General features: G+C 43.2%; 1 protein-coding gene across 2 annotated transcripts; it reads left to right on the forward strand.

Moving 5' to 3' along the window:
- Positions 1–714: 714 nt before the first annotated feature.
- Positions 715–21,361, forward strand: MKRN1 (makorin ring finger protein 1). 2 transcript variants are annotated; one of them, XM_015866977.1, is made up of 8 exons: positions 715–936; positions 7,132–7,260; positions 11,826–12,055; positions 17,075–17,301; positions 17,791–18,005; positions 18,663–18,773; positions 19,234–19,372; positions 19,763–21,361. In XM_015866977.1, the coding sequence occupies exons 1-8, from the start codon at positions 776–778 to the stop codon at positions 19,973–19,975; spliced, it is 1,425 nt and encodes a 474-aa protein (XP_015722463.1). In that variant the 5' UTR covers positions 715–775; the 3' UTR covers positions 19,976–21,361. The 2 variants fall into 2 exon arrangements, with proteins under 2 accessions (XP_015722463.1, XP_015722473.1); XM_015866987.1 differs by having other exon boundaries at positions 19,234–19,348.
- The last annotated feature ends 136 nt before the right edge of the window (positions 21,362–21,497 follow it).

A 21,497-nucleotide genomic window follows, 5' to 3' on the forward strand; every position in this document is an offset into this window, starting at 1 on the left:
GGTGGAGGCCGGTAACGAGCGGTGTCCCCCAAGGGTCTGTCTTGGGACTGGTGCTCTTTAACATCTTTATTAATGACATCGATGAGGGAATGGAGTGCACCCTCAGCAAGTTTGCTGATGACACCAAGCTGAGTGGTGCAGTCGATACGGTGGAAGGAAGGGATGCCATTCAGAGGGACCTCGACAGGCTGGAAAGCTGGGCTCAGTACAAAAAGACATGGAGATTTTGTTAAGGGTCCAGAGGAGGGCCACGAAGATGATCAGGGGGCTGGAGCACCTCCCCTATGAGGACAGGCTGAGGGAGTTGGGTTTGTTCAGCCTGGAGAAGAGAAGGTTGCGGGGTGACCTCATTGCAGCCTTTCAGTACCTGAAGGGAACCTACACCCAGGAGGGGAGTAAACTCTTCGAAAGGGCTGACAATAGCAGGACACGGGGAAATGGTTTTAAGTTAAAAGAGGGAAGATTTAGGTTGGATGTTAAGGGGAAGTCCTTCACTAACACAGTGGTTATGCCCTGGAACAGGCTGCCCAGGGAGGTTGTGGATGCCCCGTCCTTGGGAACCGGCCCAACCCGCCCCTTGCCGCCCCTCCCCCCTGTGCCGTGTGAGGGCCGCGCCGCACGGCGGGAACGTTCTGGATGGAGTGCGCGTTCCGCCCGCTCCGCCAATCAGAGCCCCCGCCGGGCACAGGGGGCGGGGCTAAGGGCAGGCCCGCCCGGCCGGAAGGATGCGCTCCCGGAAGTTCCGGCGCAGTGTCGGTGTGTGGGATAAACAGTCATGGCTGAGGCGGTGGCTCTGGGAACAACGGCGGACGCCGCGGCGGCGGTGCTGGGGCCGAGCGCCGCAGCGGGAGCGACGGGCACCATCTTCGGGCCTGCGGCCGTGCCGCCCCTCGCGCTGGGGCCGGGCGGCGGCTGGACCAAGCAGGTCACCTGCAGGTACGCGCTGCCCGCCGTGCCGGGCGGGGCGGCGGCCCTTCCCCCCCGCGTTCCCCCCGCTCCGCACCCCGCACCCCACGCGGCCGTTCCTCGGGGCCGGGCCGTGCGGGCCGTGCAGGCCCGGCGGGCGGCGAGGTCGCCGCTGGGGCCCGTACTTCCGGCGCGGCCTTGCGCCGCCCTCTGGAGCCGGCCCTGCGCTGCGGCCCGCGCCCGCCTCGCCCTTGGGGAGCGGGCAGCGCTGCCCTCCGGGCCTGCAGGGCTACTGAGGCACCGTGAAAGGGGCTGTAGGGTGCGGGGCTGCGAGGAGAGCCGGGTTAGCGAGACCCAATCGGGCTTTAGGTGTCTTAATAGCGCGGATGTTAGCGAGGCCTTTCACGGGACGCAGCCCGCCGTGACCTGTTTCCATAGGGCGAGGGGCAACGCTGCCCACCTTACATGCCCACCTTACAGCACGCTGCGTCATTTGGCATCTGCATTTCCCCTCATACCGCATTTCCGATAAATGTCCTGGAGATGAGCGTGCAGATCCTGCCGCATGTCGCAGCGCTGCCACAGGGGCTATTTTTAAACTGGGACTGCAGGCTGAAAGGAGCGAAAAGCGGTTCTTGCAAAGATAGAAGTAGAGGATTTCCTATGGCGCAAACGGATGATCGAAGCCTGGGTTCGAGAAGCATCTCCTTCTATTTATTTATTTATTTTTAAGTCTCTACATTTCATTTAACATAGCATGTTCCCGATCGGATGATTTCCAAATCGCTTACAAGATATTCCTTTTCCTTTCGGAGAGGGAAGGAGGCTCTAGATTCTAACGTGAGATCTTTTGTGCACCGTTTCCCCTTAGTGCCAAGAGCAGCCCGGAGAGCCGGTGCTCGGCTCCCAGCAGCCGTGCTGACTGCATCCCTTTGTGCTGCTGCGGGGGCCCTGCGGTGTGTGAGGCATCCCTGCTAACTCTGTTTGCATTGCCTCACGCGTGATTAACGTGCTCATCTGGGAAACATTTCTCAATTCAGAGCGCTCCTCTGCGTGCAAAGAGCTTTGGTCGTGAATAGCCAGGTTAATGTTTGCTTCGAGGCCGTTAAGCACAGGGCGGAGATTAGGAAATGGCTGGGAATGGTGCTTAGCTCAGCTCTCCAGTGCGCTGCGAGGGTAGAGGTCAATGCTCCCTTTGCTTTATGTTTCTGAAGACTGAAAAGCCTAATTAGAGGAAGTGCGTTGATGAGCTGTATGTATTTGCTCGGGCACAGCAAATCGCTTGATTGCAGATAGTGACTGCAGAGGAGTCGAGCCGATCTGTGCCTGCACAACGCAGTGAGCTTGTCAGACAAATATATTTTATTTCAGAACGCTCACGAAAGCTTAATCATCGCAAAAGAGCACATTCCTATGCTGTAATGTGAGCTTAAACAAAAATAAGATCTCAGCTTTCGACCTAATGAGCCTCTCCATTGTTCTTTTTGACTAATCCTCTTAGCTACCCCGGTGCTTGTTTGTTCCTTTGTTTGTTTGTTTTCAACGGCCCCTTCCAGTTGCAGACAGCAGAGCTTTTCTCAGCCTTTGAAGTGAAATTAATGATTCAACCAAATCTTCTGGGACCCTGTAATAAGAATTCGTTTTTTCTAAGTAAAGTTTCAGTGGGGTGGAGTTCCTGTTCGATTGTTAAGAGAACGCACTTACTCTTTAAGTTTTGTTTTACCTTTGTCAGTGAGCTGGAGGATTTAACTGAGACGAAAGGGTTAAAAGCATTTCAGAATCGAGTTTTTTTTCACTGCAGTGTCTGGAATGGCTTCTGTTCTGAGTAATACTGCAGAGCTCCTTTCATCTGTAACTTTATCTGAATCATCGTATGGGTAGCAGCAAACACTGCCTGGAAAACTTCAGGCTAACAGGAGTATCTTCGATATGAATACTTGGCATTTAAGGTTGGTGAAGGAATACAGCTGTATTACTGAAGTGGGAAGTTGTAGAATTAGAGGGTGTTCTTGCTGCTTGTTTTATCAGGGTGATGCCCTTGGCTGCGAGATTGGTGTCTTGGAGCAAGAGATGCAGAGACTGAGAGGGAAGGGCTTTGATTTCTCCAAGACTTTGTGGTTTTGCAATTGCTGCCCTTCTGCTTTTTCTGCCGGTCCAGTTTAGTGCTCAAAGTGAAAAACAAATTCATCTGGTTCCTCAGTAGGTTATGACAACTTGCTTCATATTTGCATAATCCTTCCATTACTGATACGTCTAGAATAAGAAAAAGACCAGGAGCCCTTATCAAATGTCTTTGTCCTTTCTGTTTTAGGCAGACATGAAAGAAACTTTATTGAGCGGTGGTGTAGCTGATGCTCAAACCAAAGATAATGCTGCTAGCTCCAGATAATTGAGTTTTCCAGATCTCGTGCAGCGGTACTTCAGCACATCAAGTTGATGTACATCAACAGATTGCGTTCAGTAACTGACCAGAATTGAAACCCTTTAGCAGCTACATGGTATGGTTTGAGAGTTAGTGTTCTTTCTGAGAATCTAGGTCAGGTATTGTGGTGTTTTTATATTAAAGAGAAAAGAGAATCTGAAGCACGTGGGTAGGCCTACTTGATTTGGTGTAACAATGGGGATAAGGTGTGGTGGACAAGCATCTTAAAAACCTGCACGCATTACCACTTTTTAGCAGCTCCCTTCTAGGCACCTCCCGCTATCTTCTTGCTGAAGAAGGTTATGGAAAGGAAAGGACAAGCAGGTAAATGCTATTAAGATCGCTTTTGTCTTTTCTTCATTCTTATAAGGTTGCTGACTCCTGTAGAATTTTGCCAGCTGCTCGTGGCTGAACGTACACGTGTTGTGTTAGAGCAGCGTGCCTGGCCTCTGCTCAGCTGCCTCCCTTGCCAGGAGCTCTCTGCCTCTATCACTCCTGAAGCAGCCAGCGGGTGCAGCTGCCTGTTCCTTTGAGGTTCCCATCTGCCAGCGATGGCAGAGCTGCTGTTCTTGTAGGAGACTCAGCTCTGTGGCTGGGTGTAACATTCTCAATGAAACCAGTGGTTTAATCAACATATGCGGTTGAGTGATAGCAGAATGAAGTGGATCTGAAGGAAAGGACAAGCCACACCTGAAAAAGCAAACTCATTGCAACCTTCCAAAGCTGTGGGGAAGAGATCTTACATAGTGATTTCACTAATAGGATTACACATGTGAGGACTCATGAAGGAAATGATCTGAAAGCAGCTAGTACGTGCTAAGGTTCTAGAATGCAGCAGTCTGTCTTTTCAACTCTTATTGTCTTTTTAGTGAAGTCATAATACATGTTTTTGCTCTAGCTTATGGCAGGTAGTAGAAGTAATAACCTTCTGACAGTGGGAAATAAAATCTTTAAAAGGTAACATTTGTTCCATGTGTTGGTACCACATAGCTTTGTACAGTCTTGCAATGAACTGGAGGGACATGCTATGGTCTCAACCTGTGCAGCCTCGCTTTATATTCCTATATCTGACTAGGAAAGCCAGAGCATTGCTGTGTGAAGACACCCAGAGTCAGTGCAGTTATATACTTATCCTGCTCCAGTTTATCTTTTTCAGATCAGATGCTGCTTGTTCCCTGGGTGTTTGACAGAAAGCAAAGTTGGGATGTCCTTCTGCATGTCACTGAGTGAGGCAGGTAGCCTGTTCAGCTTTCAGTTTTTAGAATCCATTTTCCCTATATTCATAAACAAAAGGCTGGTATTGCCAGTATGTAACTTTACAATTGAATATGTGTGAAGATGTTCTTTCACATTTTAATGTGTCAAGCCAAAAATAATGCATTCTATGCTTTAACACGTCTGGTTTTCAAGTATGACCAAAGCATGTTTTAACCCAATGCAGCAATTTCATATGTAAAATGTTAATTTCTTTGTGGTGTTAAAGTAAAAACTTGCCTCCTTTGGGCAAGAGGTGGAGTTGGTGTAATCCTTAGAGATTTTTCCTTCCTCTCACTTGAGTTATTGAATGGAGCTGAGCTGGCTGCATGGGCACACAATGCAAAAGTGATGGCAATTAAATTAAGCTGGTGTGTGCTTCAGGTTTTTTTCTTCCCCTTTACAGTGTACTATCTTGATGTAACACACTGCGGCTAGTTTCAGAATTCTAGAGGATCTGTGTTTACAAAGTAGCCTCTTGATGTAGGGTGGGAAAGGGCCTCGAACCTCCATTTCCTCTAAGTAACCAGCAGTGGGAAAGCCTTGTTCCAAGGCTTCAGTATTCAGAGTAAGCTACACTGACAAAGTGCTTCTCAGCCAAAGTGCTCGCTGTAACTGTTGCCTTTCCTTTAGTTGCTTATTTCAGCCCAATGGCTGGAGTAGCAGGGTGGTTGTACACGGCTCTGAGCTGTGAACTGAGCTGCATTAAAAATAACCGCAGGGGTGGCAGAAGGAATGTCAGGTTACATCTGAGCAGCTCCTTGATCTGAGTCAGCAGGTGGCTGTGAATCTGCGTGCCCTGACACATGGGGGAGAAGCAGCGCTGTGCTGAAACAAGCAAAGGGTGGAGATAAATGTTCCTAGCTCGTTCTTCGGTAACTTAACAGCTTGAATTAATTTTGACCTGTTGGTGTAAATCTCATTCCTTAAAGGAATCCAGAAGTTCCAGTTAGGTTCTGGTTTCATGGGTCCGTGAGTTGCTGCTTTTTGGCTTTGAGGTGTGTTTGTGAATGGACAAGCGTGTTGTGGTGGTGTTTGTGTGCTTGTGGAGGAGAGGAGGATGGAATTAATTGCTCTTTGCAGTGAGGAATGCTGGCTGTGGAGAGTTCTGGTATATACCCAGTTCCTGGGGTGTGTGCTGGCATGGCGGTTGGTGCAGCCACCTGGCAAACCTGACTAGAATACTTGTGTCCCTGGGGAGAGTAGCCTGCACAGTGTCAGCTGGTCTTTTGATTATTTATTTCTGTGGAGGATCACGTTTCTTATCAGGTTTGCTGTGTAGCTGCAGTGTGCAGACAGGTGGTACCTTGAAAGCATCAATTGCAGCCTGACTGTTAGTGTCAGCTGGTGGCTTATAAAACCACTTCAGCTCTCCTGCTCTTACTAAGTATCTTGAGTGCACCACTGGCTTTGCACATCCTCTTTCAGTATTCTTCAGACTTGCTTCAAGTTACAGCTCTTCCCTAGTGTTGCACTACAAATGTAGCTTTGCTTACGTAATTTGGTGAAGCATTTGCTCTGTTTTATGACTTCTTGCCTTACAGCAGCCTTAAATACTTGTCCAGAAGCTGGTGCAGCTCAAAGATTTTGAGACCCTTTGTTTAGGAATATCAACTTCAAATGCTGCTCTGTGAAGAGCCATTCTCCTCTTAGTTGATGCTGCAGAAGATGATCCAGCTGTCCTTTATGCTGGGTGAACTGCAAGGTGGCTGTGCAGTCACCTCACAGAATCACAGAATGACCCGGGTTGGAAGGGACCTCAAGGATCATGTAGTTCCAACCCCCCTGCCTGGCAGGGCCACCAAACATACACCATTACTAGATCAGGTTGCCCAGGGCCCCATCCAACCTGGTCTTGAACACCTCCAAGGACGGGGCATCATCTCCTTGGAGAGGACCTGGTTCTGCTGGCTGTGTGGGTGACAGCGCCCATGCAAAGCAGTGTGGAGCAGGGGGACAGACCTACTCCTTTCAGCAGCAGGATGAGCTTAAAAGGGTATAATGGGCTTCTGAATCGTTGCTCAAGCTGTATTTCATAGGCAGGCTAAGGGTTTGAGTGAAACCTGAACCCTAACAATTTTTTCTTGTGTGGTAGATGTTGATAATTAATTCAGAGTTTGTAATTTATTTCCTATCTGAGGGCCAGTGCTTCTTTCTGTAAGCTGAATTGTTGATAAGAAGTCCTTAAGGCAGAGAAGTTGGTTAATACTTCGCTCTGGTTAAGTGTTCTTTAATATGTTCGGTTATGGCTCTCGTGTGAAGTCTGAATAGTTATAATGTTGTACATTTAAAGAAGCTTACATTTTCTAGGTTAACATTTATGAGAAAAGAGGAAAAAAAAAACAATTCTATTCAATGATTTTGCAGTTCACTGGAATAGAAAAGATTTTGTCCTTAAGACTATTTCATCTGTATGCTTATGCTGGGACATGGTTCCGTTAGCAATGCCTTTAATTCAGCTTACCTTGATTTACAAAACAACTTATCTTCCCAGAACTCTATTTACAGCTTCAGTACTTCTTAATTCACAGTAATCATCTGTATTACAGGTATTTCATGCATGGAGTCTGCAAGGAAGGAGACAACTGTCGCTACTCTCACGACCTGTCCACTGGTCAGTCTGCCATGGTGTGCAGGTATTATCAGCGTGGATGCTGTGCTTATGGAGATCACTGCAGGTAAAGAGATGCTACTCACTGTGCTGTAGGAGTAACTTCACTTGGAGTTCCTAGGTAGAGAGCTCAGCATCGAAACTTCATAGTTCTACAAAAATCAGTGTATTTCACCAATGGCTTTCTCTTACTAAAGGATGATAGTGTTTACTATGTGAGGTAAAGAGAGAACCAGCCTTCAGAAAAGCAGTGGTTGTCAAGGTGTGTTTTTGTTTGTGGTTTGTTTTGTTAATGGTATGAGTGTAGATGAAAGGAAATCTGGGACTACGTTCAGACTAGCTGAACTGATGACTAACATTTGTACAATTACGTTAAAACAGGCATGATTTTTTGTATTGCATCTCTCTTCAGAAATTGCTGTTCTGACAGACTGTCACTTTTGAAGAAGTAACTAGGCTGTAGTCATGTAGGTTTTTAAAATGCCCGTCTAAATCAGCCCTGTATTGAGAGGCCATAAATTAACCTGTACTGTTGAAAAAGAGAAGAACAAAATGAAAGAATGAATAAAGGAAAGTAATGCTTTCCTAGCATAGCAAAGCTTTATAAGTGCATAGGGTTCTTTTTTGTCACTGAAGTTCTCTGTATTACAACTTACCAAGAGTTTTAAGACTGTTGATTGTTGTAGCTCCTATGGGTGATTAAATATTTGCATCATGACCTCATGTGGCAGCTGTAGTTTGCTTTTCCTGCATGTTTAGTATATTGTAATAATGTATAAGAAAGATAATGGAAGGTAAGTCTGTAGTCTTCTGTATGTCTGCAAGTGCTACTTTCATGGTCATGTACATCAGTGGTCTCCAAACTTTTTGTTACTTGTATATGGAATAAAGAAAGTGAATCTTTCTAGCATGTGCCTCTAATGGATGTATATTTGCTGCTAAATTATACAGATGTACTATGTTACTATTACATTACACACATCATAAAACATGGATAAAATAAATCACACAGTTGCAGGGGTTGAAAGGGGCCTCGAGATCACTGAGTCCAGTGCCCTGCCATGGTATGTACCCTACAATAGGTTGCACAGGTGGGTGTCTGGATTGTCTTGAATATCTCTACAGGAGGCTCTGCAACCTGAGTGCACTGTTACCCTGACAGAGAAGAATTTCTTCTGCATGTTAGAACAGAACTTCAAGTTTTAGGTCATCGCTGCTTGTCCTATCGCTAACTGCCACTGAGAGGAGCCTGGCCTTATCTGTTTGCCTTCCACCTCCCTTTAGATATTAATAAACATTAATCAGATCCCCTCTCAGTCTTTTTTTTTTTTTCCCAGGCTGAACAGACCCAGGTTAGTCAGCCTATCCTCAAAGGGCCTGAAGCATCTCCCATTTATCATCTCTGTGGCCCCGCACTGGAATCCTAGGAGATCCTTGTCTTTTTAGAATGGTGGAGCTCAGAACTGGACACAGCTCTCCAGATGTGGCCTCAGCAGGGAAGAGTAGAGGGGAAGGATCATCTCCTTTGACTGGCTGGCCACACTGTTTTCAGTGTACCCAGAATACTGTAGGCCTTCTTGGCCACAAGGGCAACATAAGATTAGGTTAAGATAAAGATTAAAATATTTTTAAAACATTGTTTTAATTTATAAACTGTACAGAAAATGTTGTACTCTCACTAAAACTATAATTTTATGGAGAGTGCTGTGGTTCCATATACCTCATTATCTTTGGAAATCATCAGTTTTATCACTTGGATATGGCAATTGGAAGGTCAGGTTCCAAGTTCCTTCTGTGGATACTTGGACTTAACAATTGTTATAAGGCTTTTAGTGAATCTAAGGCCTATTGAAACTCTTCTGTTAGAAGATTCTTAAATGTGTTACAAAACTGTTTCCAAGCTTTTTTCAACATACAGCTGCAAGAATATTTACTTGTAACACACCTGCATTGTCTTTGACAATAAAATTGTCTCACCATGGTAGTGAGACCATTACAAACAGTCATCTCCACAGCACAAGAAATTAAGTGTACTACAAAACGTCCTTTCTACCTCAAAGGGACTAATTGTGCTTATCTGTTGAAGATGTTTACTGGGTAGCATACTGGGCACAGCTACCTCTCATTGCAGAGTAGGTCAACAGATAAGCAGCACTTGTTGTATTGTGAAAGAAAAAATGTGCAACTCATCTTTAGAACTGTTAAGCGACTTATCATGAAATAACCAGCAAACCAGTGTGTGGTACGAAAGGTTTTCCTCACCGCTCCCTTTCTCATTACAAAGCATTGGAAGATTTCACTATTGAAATGTTCAAGTTTTGTAGAGTTAACAGTATTAATGGCACAATAGTGTTTTGTTCCAGCTTTTTTGCTGTATCTTTCCTATGAATGATGTGCGGTGAATGAATTTCACTTGTTTCTATCCCTGTACTCTTACCTGGAAATACTGTTACAGTTAATGCAGCTCTTCCTTCAGTGATTAAACTCACCCAGCTTTTCCTGTAAAACATCATTTTTAATAGAGTACTCGCTTAACTGTTGAGAATACATCTCTAATGTGTCTCCTTAGTGGCTTACAGAAATGCAGTTCATGTATTTCATTGTTGCAACATAATCTAGGGAATGCCATAAGCTGAAGCGTTATTAGTAACATATTTTCAGTCACCTCTATTGTGAACCTTGAACATTGTATAGCTTGTTCTAGTACTTGATTCTTCCAATCTTCAGCAGAGTTCTCTGTCTCCCAGCAGTGTTTGCTGACAGAGAAGTACTTGTGTTTGTTGATATGTTGCTTTCCACGTGTTGTTTCTGCCATCAGGGAAAACAAGCGTTCTGATTTGTATGTAGCTTTTTGTCAAACAAAAAACAACTATAGAAGTTTATCTTCCTGTTTGGGATGCTTAGATCAAGTCCTGTCACTGCGATGGTTTAATACTGTTGTTGTCAAATATCTGAAGACACAACATACGCTTAAGGCAAGAATCATGAACAATAGTGAATCTATTTCAAATCCTCCCCTCAGTAATTTTGGTTGCATCCCTTTCCCTAGCCCTGTGTCCCCTAGAAGTTCTTGTCAGAGCTGATTCTTCTAGTCTGAGCTCTTCCTCAACCACATGACGAAGGTAAAAACAACTGCAACCTAATCAGACCTGATGTCATATCGTTGTTTTGTGTTCACATCATTGGGATTCTCTTAAATCCACAATTACTTTGCAGAAATCTTTTTTAACCTCTTGTTTGTTTTGTGAGAGTTTAACTTAAAAATGGATAATGTAATCTGTGACTGTCTGGTAAGGCAGATGCAAACTGCAATATCAGTGTACTAAAGCAAGCAAGCAAGGGCACTGCTGTTAGTCCCTCCACGTTGTGGCACACCTGCTCTTCCTTCAGGACACCGTATGTACTGTGTGTGACAGGGGATCCTTTGACATACAAACTGAGTAAGAGCACCAACCTTGCTCCATACATTTTATACTAAAAGCTTGAGTTCTTTAGTATAATTTTAGATTTTAAAAGATCCTACTATTTTCTTCCTGAGTTCCAGTGGATTATCTTGTATAATGCCTGGGGTGGACATGCTTTGCTTTGGAAACCACTCACAAAGAGGACTGCAGGCTTGCCTTTTAATTTGTGCTTCATAGCATCACTGAGATTTTAGAGCTGACATTTGGTTGGGTGTATTTCTTCAATATGCAAGAGCTGCAATGCTTAATTGTTTTCAACCCGACACAAGGCAAATGAATCACAGTTGCTTAAAGGTTTTATATAATCTCCCAAGAATTCCCTCCTTTTATCCTTGAAATTAGTCAGCAGATATCTAAGACTCTGTGGGGGAAAATGGATTATGTCTCTTAGTGTACTAGCTGCTGGAAGGCAGATTTCTGAGAGAAATGGCACTTATCTGTTGTTTGTGGGTGGTAGGGATCAAAGTGTTCTGAGCATCATTTTCCACAGTAAATTGAAGAAGGTGTTAGAAATAATTACTGAAGCCAACATAACATCTGATTGAGGCAGGGTGCTAAGACAGTTCAGTTTAGGTCACGTTGTCTGGACCACTGGCCACTCAAGTTTTGAGTATCTGCAAGAATAAAGGTTGTGTAGCTTCTCTGGGCATCTCCTAAAGCATTTAACTGATTTCATGGTAAACTTACAGTAGAAACTTACAGTAGTTTCCCACTTTAAACTTATTAGCCTTTAACCTATCACTACATCTCTGGGAAGAGTGGCTCCCTCTTTTCTGTGCCTTCCCATTGAATAGTTGAGGACAGCAATATCTGTCTTTAGTCTCTTAAAAGCTAAATTAACTTGCTTCATTCAGAAATACTGCACATATGTAGTAGGTAATGAGCAATTTGGGACGTAGTCAAAGTTCATTTTTTTGTAAGTTAAATGAAAATTGCATACATCGCTCAATTTCTTACAAAAAGGAATAGGGTTCCTGAGGCAGTGCTGACGTGTTATGCAAGTGGACTCGATTCTCTTAAAGGGTCATCTGGCATTTTCTTCCAAGCCTTTCCTAGATCTTCACTATAGCGTGTTAACATCTAAATTGGTTTGCTTCCAATTTTTCAGGCAGCTTTGTGGGGGAGTTTTCTTGTTAGGGGTTGACATTATGTTTTTTTAACTTGTTAGATATGAACACACCAAGCCGCTGATGCAGGAAGAAGAAGAGACTACTGTGAATCCAGCTGAAAAACCTTATCCCTCAGTATCCTCAGACCTCGCATCACTCCCCGAAACTGTTGAAGAAGATATTATTGAGATAGAAGATGAAAATATAGACCTGGCAGCTGCTGGAGTAGGTGCTGAAGACTGGGTGAATGCTGTAGAGTTTGTTCCTGGGCAGCCATACTGTGGACGTGGTAAGCTGAGCATGGGGTAATGGTAAATTTCTCTCAAGGGTCAATGGTTTCTGTGTAGCGCATTTATTTTAATGCTTCTGGTTTATTGAGTACAGCTGTCCATATGTATGAATCACTTCAACTGTTTTTTTGTTAAGTTCTACTTGATTTTTTTCTGGCGTGAATAGTAGGATCATTTTAAATCAGTTCTTACTGCTGTATCGGTGTTCTAAAACCAGGTATACATAAGGATGTAAATTGTGTGAGTACTGTGAAAGATGTCTAGTGGAGGTGCAGATTCCTGTCAGATGACTCCTAACCAAGTACTTGTTTTCATGACTCCCATAGCGATCCAGACCAGAAACTGAAGATCATTTATTGTAGTTACTTTTCTGAGACTTGATTTCATAGTACTGTGATGGCTCATGAGGGGAATGAGATTGCAAAAGCTCATCATGTTGGCCCAGATAGTTTAACATGCCATACCTATAATTTACTTTCCTTGCAGAAAGGTTGCACAAAGATATCAAATTCAGGCAAAAAGTGGGTGCATGTGTTTAGTCTAATCTCTAATATCAGACTCTCTAAAACTGAGTACGTATGGCCAGGAATAGTCAAATAATGATTAAAACAAAACCTGATATTTTATGCCCAGAATAAGGTTTGTTACATAGTGCTCAGATTATACTACTTAGCATTGTTTGTCTTTTACTATTAGACAGGACATTCTGCTAATGCAAATGATTCTGATTTGCGACTAAGCGTTGTATCTTGACAGCGAGCTCAGTGAACAAAATAGTGACAATTCTTCAGATACTCAATTCTTAGGTACAGATGCACCACATTTCCATGCTTGTTCCACTGCTACAGCTGCCAGATGTTCTGAAGTAATTGAAGGTAGTAGAATGGCAGAGATATAAGCGCAACACTGAATTGTGTTGCTCTTTCCTGCTTTGATCAGAATAAAAGATAATAATTCAACTGGGAGGGACCTACAAGAATCTAGTCCAGCTGCCTGACCACTTCAGGGCTAACCAGAGTGTGCTCAGCTTCTCTTCACAGAACATGCCTTCCAGCCCTTTTACTAGCTTTGTTGCCCTCCTCTGGATGCATTCAAGTATCTTAACATCCTTTTTATATTGTGGACTCAGTATTTGAGGTGGTGCTGCACCAGCAGTGAATGCAGTGGGAGACTGCCTTTTTTTTTTGACTGGCTGGTTATGAAGGCACTCCAAAGTGCAGTTTGCCTTCTTGACTACCAGATGTATGTGCTTGTTAAGAATTGTTCCAATGCATAAGTAAGTGTATGAATTGAAGATAATTAACTGGTCTGCGCTGGATTACTTTCCTTCAGTATTTTTAGAACTTCAGGTATCTGACCTCTGTCTTGCATCAGTTTTTCCTTACCGAAGGTTCATTAGGGCATAGATCTTTCCTCTAGAATTCTGGAGGTCTGAAGTCTGTTGCATCAAGTTCAGATATACAGAAGAGAATCTTCCTGTGTATGTATATCTCCCTGGGATTATCAGGAAAATGGTCTGGAGGAGTGTGGATCTGGAGTACAAGAGAAAAGAGGGGAAAAAAAAGTGGAACTCAAATATTCAGGAATGTTGCTTAGGTATTTTTTATAAAGATTTTAGTCTGAAAACATCAAAAAGAGGGTTGTAGATACTCTTGTTGAGCTTCACATTAATTGCTATAGTATGTCTGTGTTTTGAGAGGTATCTGCTTATAATTTCTACAGAGAATCATAGAATGGTTTGGGTTGGGAGGGACCTTAAAGCTTATACAGTCCCAACCTCCTGCTGTGGGCAGGGCTGCCACCCAGCAGCTCAGGCTGCCCAGGGCCCCGTCCAGCCTGACCCTGAATGTCTCCAGAGATGGGGTATCCACACGGGCTGATTAGGAGGTGAGTTTAGCCTTTAATACCACAGGTTGGAGTTTTTGAACAGCGTCACTAAAGGAATAAAAGATTCTGCTTTGTAGCTGGTCTAAGGCTTAATAACTTTCTTAAATTATGATACTGCAGAGTTTAAGGATTGTCTGGAAGTGCTTATGTTCAGAAGTCTTGTTAGTGTTTGGAGTATAATGCTCCTGACTGTCAGTCAGATTGAATTCTTGGTTTTCCTTATTTTTTGAGGCAAGAAACAGATGCTTTAAAACAATTCTTTCCCAATTCAGATTCTGTGTATTGAATTCCCGCAGAATGAAGACATACTTGCTGTCTTTCACTGTAGAGAAACTTATGTTCCTTTTAAATGATGGACCTGCCAGCAGGAAGGAGTGTCGTGGTTTTATTGAAAATGTCTTCTAATAGGATATTCTAATCAAGTATATACCTGTCCTGCTACATAAATTGAAGACTGGAAAATTTTGTGTGGAAAATACTTCGTTAAACTATTTGGGTTGGATTTAAGTAGACCAGAGTGCTTTTGTTCTGTATGCCATATAAGGGGAAACAAAAGTAATTGGAATAATCCTACTAAGAGCTGAGCGTTTGAATGTGATGTAGACTGAAGCTGGAGAGTGCAAGCTCTTGAAAGCAAATGCTACTTACTTCATGGGCACAGCTTCATCTTGACAGAGTAGATAATATCTTAATGCCTTAATTGAGTTTTTCAGAACTTGAGAGATATTCCTCAGCTTAGAAATTCTGTTATCATCCACTTTAGTAGGAGCTAGTAGCCTCATTATTTTCCATATACATTTGGGCTCTAAAAATGCGGCATGATTAGAGAGTTCTAAAACTTAACAAGCTTGCAACCTCTATGTAGCTCTTCAATATAAACAGGTGGATTTGCTGAATGAATCTGCTGGCAGAGGTAGAGACATTGCGCTTCTCAGTGCAGCTGTTTCTTGGCTCGGTTTTCAGGTTGGCATAGCTACGGTCTGGGTCTGTGGGCTGAAGATCTCTTTGCAGCTCAAGCATCAGATGTGCTCTTAGCATTGTTCAGTTTGGTCCAAAACTTACCCGGTTCATATATTGAGATTGTTGCATGATGAGAGCCGAAGTGTCAAAAGCAGGAGTTGTTTGTAGTGAGGCTGTTTTCAAAAGTGCACTCTTTAGCACATGCTAAAGCACTGAAGTGAGACTTGCATGTAGTATTACTCTGAGTTTTGAAACTGGCTTGAGTGTTGAAAGTAGGTTGAGTGTAAGGCAATGGGATGCTATGTTACCTTTGTACCATAGTCATAACTTAATCCCCAGAATGATTTAGTCACCCATCTTGGCTGTGAAATGAAACTGGATTATATTGCAGGTCCTTTCCAAGTGAAATGGAGAATGGGAGGTCAGCTTTCTGGGATCTAACCTACTGAAGAGTAGTGGCTTTGAAAATAGCGGGCAGAATCATAGAAGATAAGTGAGGAGTGTTTGGATGTGGAACTGCTGAGACTGTGACTTCTAAGTTTCTCTAATTTGACTTTCAAAGATAGAGCAAAACAGTGCAGTAGGTTCAAGAGTTACACATGTAGGGTTTCAGATTGTGGAAAAGGTAAGACAAGAAGGAAAAAAACTGATTTCATTTTCATAGAAATACAGCTGTAGCTGAGATGAAGTGCTGGGAAAGCATGGAGGACTGGGACTGAAAAATGAGGTCACTTTCAGCATGTTTTCCCCCTCCTATAATGTCGTACTTTTAAAGTGCCTGAAGGCGTTATTAAAGATCGCCATTCACAGAGCTATATCTTAATGTCTTGACCTTTAGATGACAAGAACTGGTTGTGCTTTGGACACAAGGATGGTAGTAGCATGTACCTAGCTAGAATTTACTAGCTACACTCCATATTCTGCTTGTTGCTTTTAGTGGTGGTGTTGTGTTATTTGCTGTTGCTCCTTAAATAATTCAGTATATTCATTTTTGCCAAGGTTTGAAGCTCTGCTCTCTCTTTTTGTGGCCCAGCGTAGAAAATGAATGGGATTGTAAGTCAGTCTTTGGGGGATAAGACTTCAGAACCTTTCTTCTCAAAAGAACCTCAGCTAAGAAGCTCTTTGTCAAAACTTTATCAAGAAAGGTTTTATAAAGGATATCCTTCAGAGGAGCACAGGTGACTCTGGAAACTTTCTCCATTAAGAAAAGCTTCAAGTGTACCTCTGCTTCAAAGTATACGTTTTCCAGGGATATAGGATTGCCTTGAGCAAAAGATTATCTTGCCAGCCCCATTTCAAAGAGGTGCTGTAGCAGTAGGATCCTTTGAAACTCAACTGTATTTCTCTGGTTAGTAGCCTTCTGTCTGTGAATCCTGTGATCTACTAAACTCTCCCTCCTCAGAAAGTTAAAAACGATAATAAAAAAATCTTAACGGCATGAAGAAAAAGCACTGGCAAAAATGACAACCAAGGGAATGGAAACAGAGCGGTACTGGTGATTTTCTTTGTTGTTGTTACTGCTGCTTGAGCAAACAAGGGCAGATTGGATATCTGTTTCGGATGGGTTTTATTTACTTTATTTGCAAATATCTAGAGTAGACACAGAGCCACATGGAGCTGTGGTCAACATCATGCTGATTAACCTGCCTTTGAGAAACTGGTGATGTAGTGTTTCTGTACTGGCATTTCTTTATGCTGGATACACCGCTATTGCTTCAGTGATGTAATTGCAGTAGGGATAATTGAGAATCAATTCCAGCTGGACAAGAACTGATTCTCAAAGCAGTGAGTGATTTTTAACCTTACTTAATTGTTGCTGAACCATAGTTAGCATAAAAATGTAGTTAGTGAGACTTTCTAGCAAAGGCTGAGCCTGTAAATAGATTTTGCTCTGACCACCGAAGCCTTTATAGCTTTAGTCTTGTCTGAATTGAAAGATGAACAAATTACATTAGAAATCGGTATTGCTTTCTTGAGTCAGAAAATAACTTAGTTCAGATTGAAGGTATGTGGAACTTGGACTGAAGCGAGCCTTGCTTTTCTTCTAATCCATTTGGATAGCTTGAGCAGGGTCACCCAAAGAGTTTTTGTTTTTTTAACTTCTTTCGTTAAATCTATCTTCTTGCTCTAAATGTGAATGTTTTGCTTCCCATCCTTAATTCTGTACCCAGCTGCTCCTTCCTGCACTGAAGTACCCTTGGAAGAAATGGTGATTGAGGAAGAATATGAAAAGCAGGAAGCAGATGTGGAGATGAAGAAGCAGCTGTGCCCCTATGCTGCGGTGGGAGAATGTCGTTATGGAGAAAACTGCGTGTATATCCATGGGGACGTCTGTGATATGTGTGGACTGCAGGTCTTGCATCCAATTGATGCTGCACAGAGATCCCAGCACATCAAGGTAAGCAGACAGCTGTCTGGTGTTAAATAGCTCCAAGTTATTGCTTCCTAGCTCCCTGCAGTCACTTGTCATTTATTCCCTTTTATTTGAAGGTGCATGCGAGTTGGGCAGTGAATGAAATTCCTGTTGTAAACCAGACTGTTTCCTGTCAGTGCCGTATTCAAAAGCAGCTGGGCTTCCTTATCTGTGCTGGGAGAGCAGTCTGCGTGAAGATACTAAATCTTTGTTCTTAGCCTAGTAAAACTGGATGGTCTTCCAGATTGCCTTTCTGATGTTTAAAGCAATGTCTAAAGAAAGGAATTTGAACTGTGAATTGATTGTTTCCCACTGTCTAAGCAGCACTTTTTAGGGATAAAGACTGCAGCTTTATCATTTTCCATTCCTTATGTAAAACAGTGAAGTGATACTCAGTGAACTGAGCTTAAAAACCTGTTTGGATTTCACCAGGTGACCAGTTGTCTCTGCAGTTGTTTTCTCTCTCCTTTCCAGTCTTGCATTGAAGCTCACGAGAAGGACATGGAGCTTTCATTTGCCGTCCAACGTAGTAAAGACATGGTGTGCGGGATATGCATGGAGGTGGTGTATGAAAAAGCTAATCCTAGTGAGCGCCGCTTTGGGATCCTCTCCAACTGCAACCACACTTACTGTCTCAAGTGCATCCGCAAGTGGAGGAGTGCTAAACAGTTTGAGAGCAAGATTATAAAGTGAGACACTTTCCCATTTTAACTGTGCTTTGTTACTGTGGAAGAATTTAGTAACTTCAGTTTGGAAGTGAAGTAATTATTAGGGATAATGTTTACACCCCGATTTGGTTAATGTGGATTAAGTTTGCAAAACTCACTTCACGGTAGGAAGCGACTTTCACTTACTTACTTAGCATGCTGTCAGTTGGTTACTGTTTATGCCTTGAACACCCAGCCAGAAATCTGATAACAGATTAACCAGTTCAGTATATATGCTGCTTAGTTCTTAGCTGCCCTAGTGCATTAATCACTTGGCAAACCATTTCTCCATTTAAAGGCTGTCCCTAAAATAAATAAATAAATAATCCAGTCATATATAGATGATATATACATACATATATAGAGAGAAATCAAAATAAATTTATTTAATTCTAAAGAAAAAGGAGTCTGTGTGTTTTTTTAAGGTTTGATACAGACTGACCATCTGCCTTTAACATTGAGTTCTTGATGTCATTGAGCTTAGGTTATCTTTGTGTTTAAGACAGAATGTAGCCTGAAAAACACATATAGCAAGTGGGTTTAAAATGTCTTTAAAGATGGATATATGCCATGACTTGTAATGTATGTGGGAGCACCCTGTAATGTGGAGTCTTACAGCAAGGTCTGTTCATTCCGCAGGTCCTGCCCAGAGTGTCGGATCACATCTAATTTTGTCATTCCAAGTGAGTACTGGGTGGAGGAGAAGGAAGAGAAGCAGAAACTCATTCAAAAATACAAGGAGGCAATGAGGTATGAGCACTGCTGCTTTTTCTCAAGCTGTGAGGCTGGAGAAGTTACACACACCTGGAGAAGAAGGGTATCAGTGTAAAGCTTTTCCCTTTCCAATCCCATGTGTGATGTACATCCTTGCCTTTCCACCCACAGGTGCATGCAACCACACAGTCGCTAAGCTGCTCCTTTGTACCTTGACCTCAGTCTTCCCTTTAGCACACTGAACACTGGTGGCCTAGTCATTAGGTAATACAAGCTTGTGCTGTGGAAGCCATCAGTGTCCCCATGCATGCATCAGCCCACACACGTCTTGGGTATGAACGCTGTGTAATGCATCACTTCTTTGCATAGGCATTGTACTGACAAAGTGCCTTCATCTTCAAATGGTTCTTGAGATCCTCTTGGACTGTAGGTAAATGCAATTCTGAAGTCTAGTTGGGTCTGCTGTGAGTAACGGTTGCAATGTTTTCCTTTCCAGCAACAAGCCATGCAGATATTTCGATGAAGGCCGTGGGAGCTGTCCATTTGGAGGGAACTGTTTTTACAAACACGCGTATCCTGATGGCCGCCAAGAGGAGCCACAGAGACCCAAAGTGGGTACAGCAAGTAGATTCCGGGTTAGTGCTAGTTTTCAGCCTTTCTGTACAGAGTGTGCACGAAAGGGATGTGCTTTAAATCAGCTGCCTTGAGAGTAGGGGAACTTGGTTTTCTCTAACTTCTGACAATTCTGTATAGCAGTGAATTTGAAGGAGAGGGTGGTCTAAATTTTGTGAGAGATGGGAGCAAAAATGGAAGGAGTGAATTGGCCGAACTTTTATATCGACATACTGAGATGAAATGTTGGGCAGCATTAATAAGAGCACATGAGGGTAAGTTCTACTGGAGGTTAGTGTCACCCTGAAGGAGAAGCACAGAAAGTACATGGGAACTAAACCTTGTCAGCTTGTGGGGAGGGTCTTGCCTTGCACTCTTGATCACCTGGGTAAATGCTTGTGTTCTGCTTGCAGGCCCAGCGGAGGAATCGGTTCTGGGAGTTCATTGAGGAGCGAGAGAATGGTGACCCATTTGAGACCGATGAGGACGAAGTGGTGACCTTTGAGCTCGGTGAGATGTTGCTCATGCTGTTGGCAGCAGGAGGTGATGATGAGCTAACGGATTCCGAGGACGAGTGGGACTTGTTTCATGATGAGCTGGAAGATTATTATGACCTGGATCTATAGCACCTGACAGTGGAGTGTGGACTGTCGTCTTGGCTTCAGGCAGTAGCTATTACTTACCTGTGGTGTTGTGGCAGTGCCTGTGTTTCTCCTAGGCAGGCCTATCAATTCCAGGTGCTGTTGTAATAACTTTTACCCAGGGTCTGTCTCCTCCCATCCTTTCCCACCCCAAGAGTGTTGTTTTTCCTCTGTCTAAACAAATAACAAGAAATCTTTAAAATCTTAGTTTTTGTAAAAATGAATTTAACTGTCAAACAGTTAGCTTAGATTTGTTGCTTCATCTATGTACCCAACAGAGCTCACCCAGTTCCAGGGTTAAAGTGTTTACAGGACTTCCACACTCATTTTGAAGAGCCCAGATACAAAAATGAGCAGTGGCCATGCAGTGGGGATGTAAATTGGCTGATGGCCTCTTTTCTGTCTCTGTATCAATATTTCTGACGTCAGGCCAGATACAAATAATCCTTTTCTGGCATCAGCTCCGTTCCAACCCCCTCATGTACACATCTTCATTTGTGATTTTTGGACTCTTGTTTACTTGCACATTACTATTACTACTGTGTAACCAGAACCAGGTGTGAATGTTCCGGGTTTTTACTGTGTCTAGCATGAAAGGATAATGTCTTAGTGAAAGGAGAACTTTCTATGTGTATATACAGATAAATGTAGAGTTGGACCTCAAGGATGGGGAGACTCTGTGTAAGTTAAGTAACAAGACCACCTTCCATCCCCTCTTGGTGCATGAAGTCTAGCCTCCATTCGGACACAAAACTGGTTTAGTGGTCTCAGCTCAGTCTGTGGCAACGATCCCTCATACACCAGCTCTCTTTCATGTGTTTCATTAGGGTTGTGCAGGAGCAGAAGTCCGGTTAGCCGAGTGGGGTCAGAGGAACATGAGAGGCCCCTTCAGCTGTATTGCTCTTTCAGTTTTAGAACTTGGTGTGACCACGTAAGCCATGAGCTTTGCTAGGAAATCTCTGTGCCTCTCGGCTGGTTCAAGGTACGTGTGCCTTCCAGCATCTGAGTTGGGCAGGTTGCCTGGTCAAGCTGTTCAGCTTACGCGAGTTACCGCTTAGGAAGTCGGTCATGCAGTTTCTGGCTGTAATTTGCATTGAGAAATTACATTGCCACCAAAGCTCCAGTACAGGAATTTTAACCTTGCATTACATTATTGCTATTTGTTTTTTTTTTATTGACTTGTGGATGCCCCGTGATCTGTTTTCCTGCTGCTCTTGTCCCCTAGACTGCCTCTCCTTTCACTTTTAATTGGAATGAGAAATTGTTCCGAGGTCTATAATGTCATGTTTTGCAGCTGCCTTTTGTAAGAAGCACTTTTCCCAAATAAAAAAATACAAAAAAATGAAAAAAACAAAAACCCAAAAAAATCAAGTGAGGTCTGTGTGTTCTTTTGTGTTTGAAGCCTCTATATTTTTTACTGGGGAGCAAGGGGAGGGAGGGTGTTTCATGGCACAGTGTTAAATACTGCTGCTGCTAAACCTTGCTTCTGTATGATTTCAGGCAAGCT

Source organism: Coturnix japonica, chromosome 1, assembly GCF_001577835.2.
Source record: "Coturnix japonica isolate 7356 chromosome 1, Coturnix japonica 2.1, whole genome shotgun sequence".
NCBI lineage: Eukaryota > Metazoa > Chordata > Aves > Galliformes > Phasianidae > Coturnix > Coturnix japonica.

Bases quoted from the DNA above. Each gene is read 5' to 3' on its own strand.
- MKRN1 (XM_015866977.1), top strand. From the start codon at position 776: ATGGCTGAGGCGGTGGCTCTGGGAACAACGGCGGACGCCGCGGCGGCG. The intron at 937-7,131 runs GTACGCGCTGCC...TCTGTATTACAG, and splicing joins ACCAAGCAGGTCACCTGCAG to GTATTTCATGCATGGAGTCT. The intron at 18,006-18,662 runs GTGAGACACTTT...TTCATTCCGCAG, and splicing joins TTTGAGAGCAAGATTATAAA to GTCCTGCCCAGAGTGTCGGA.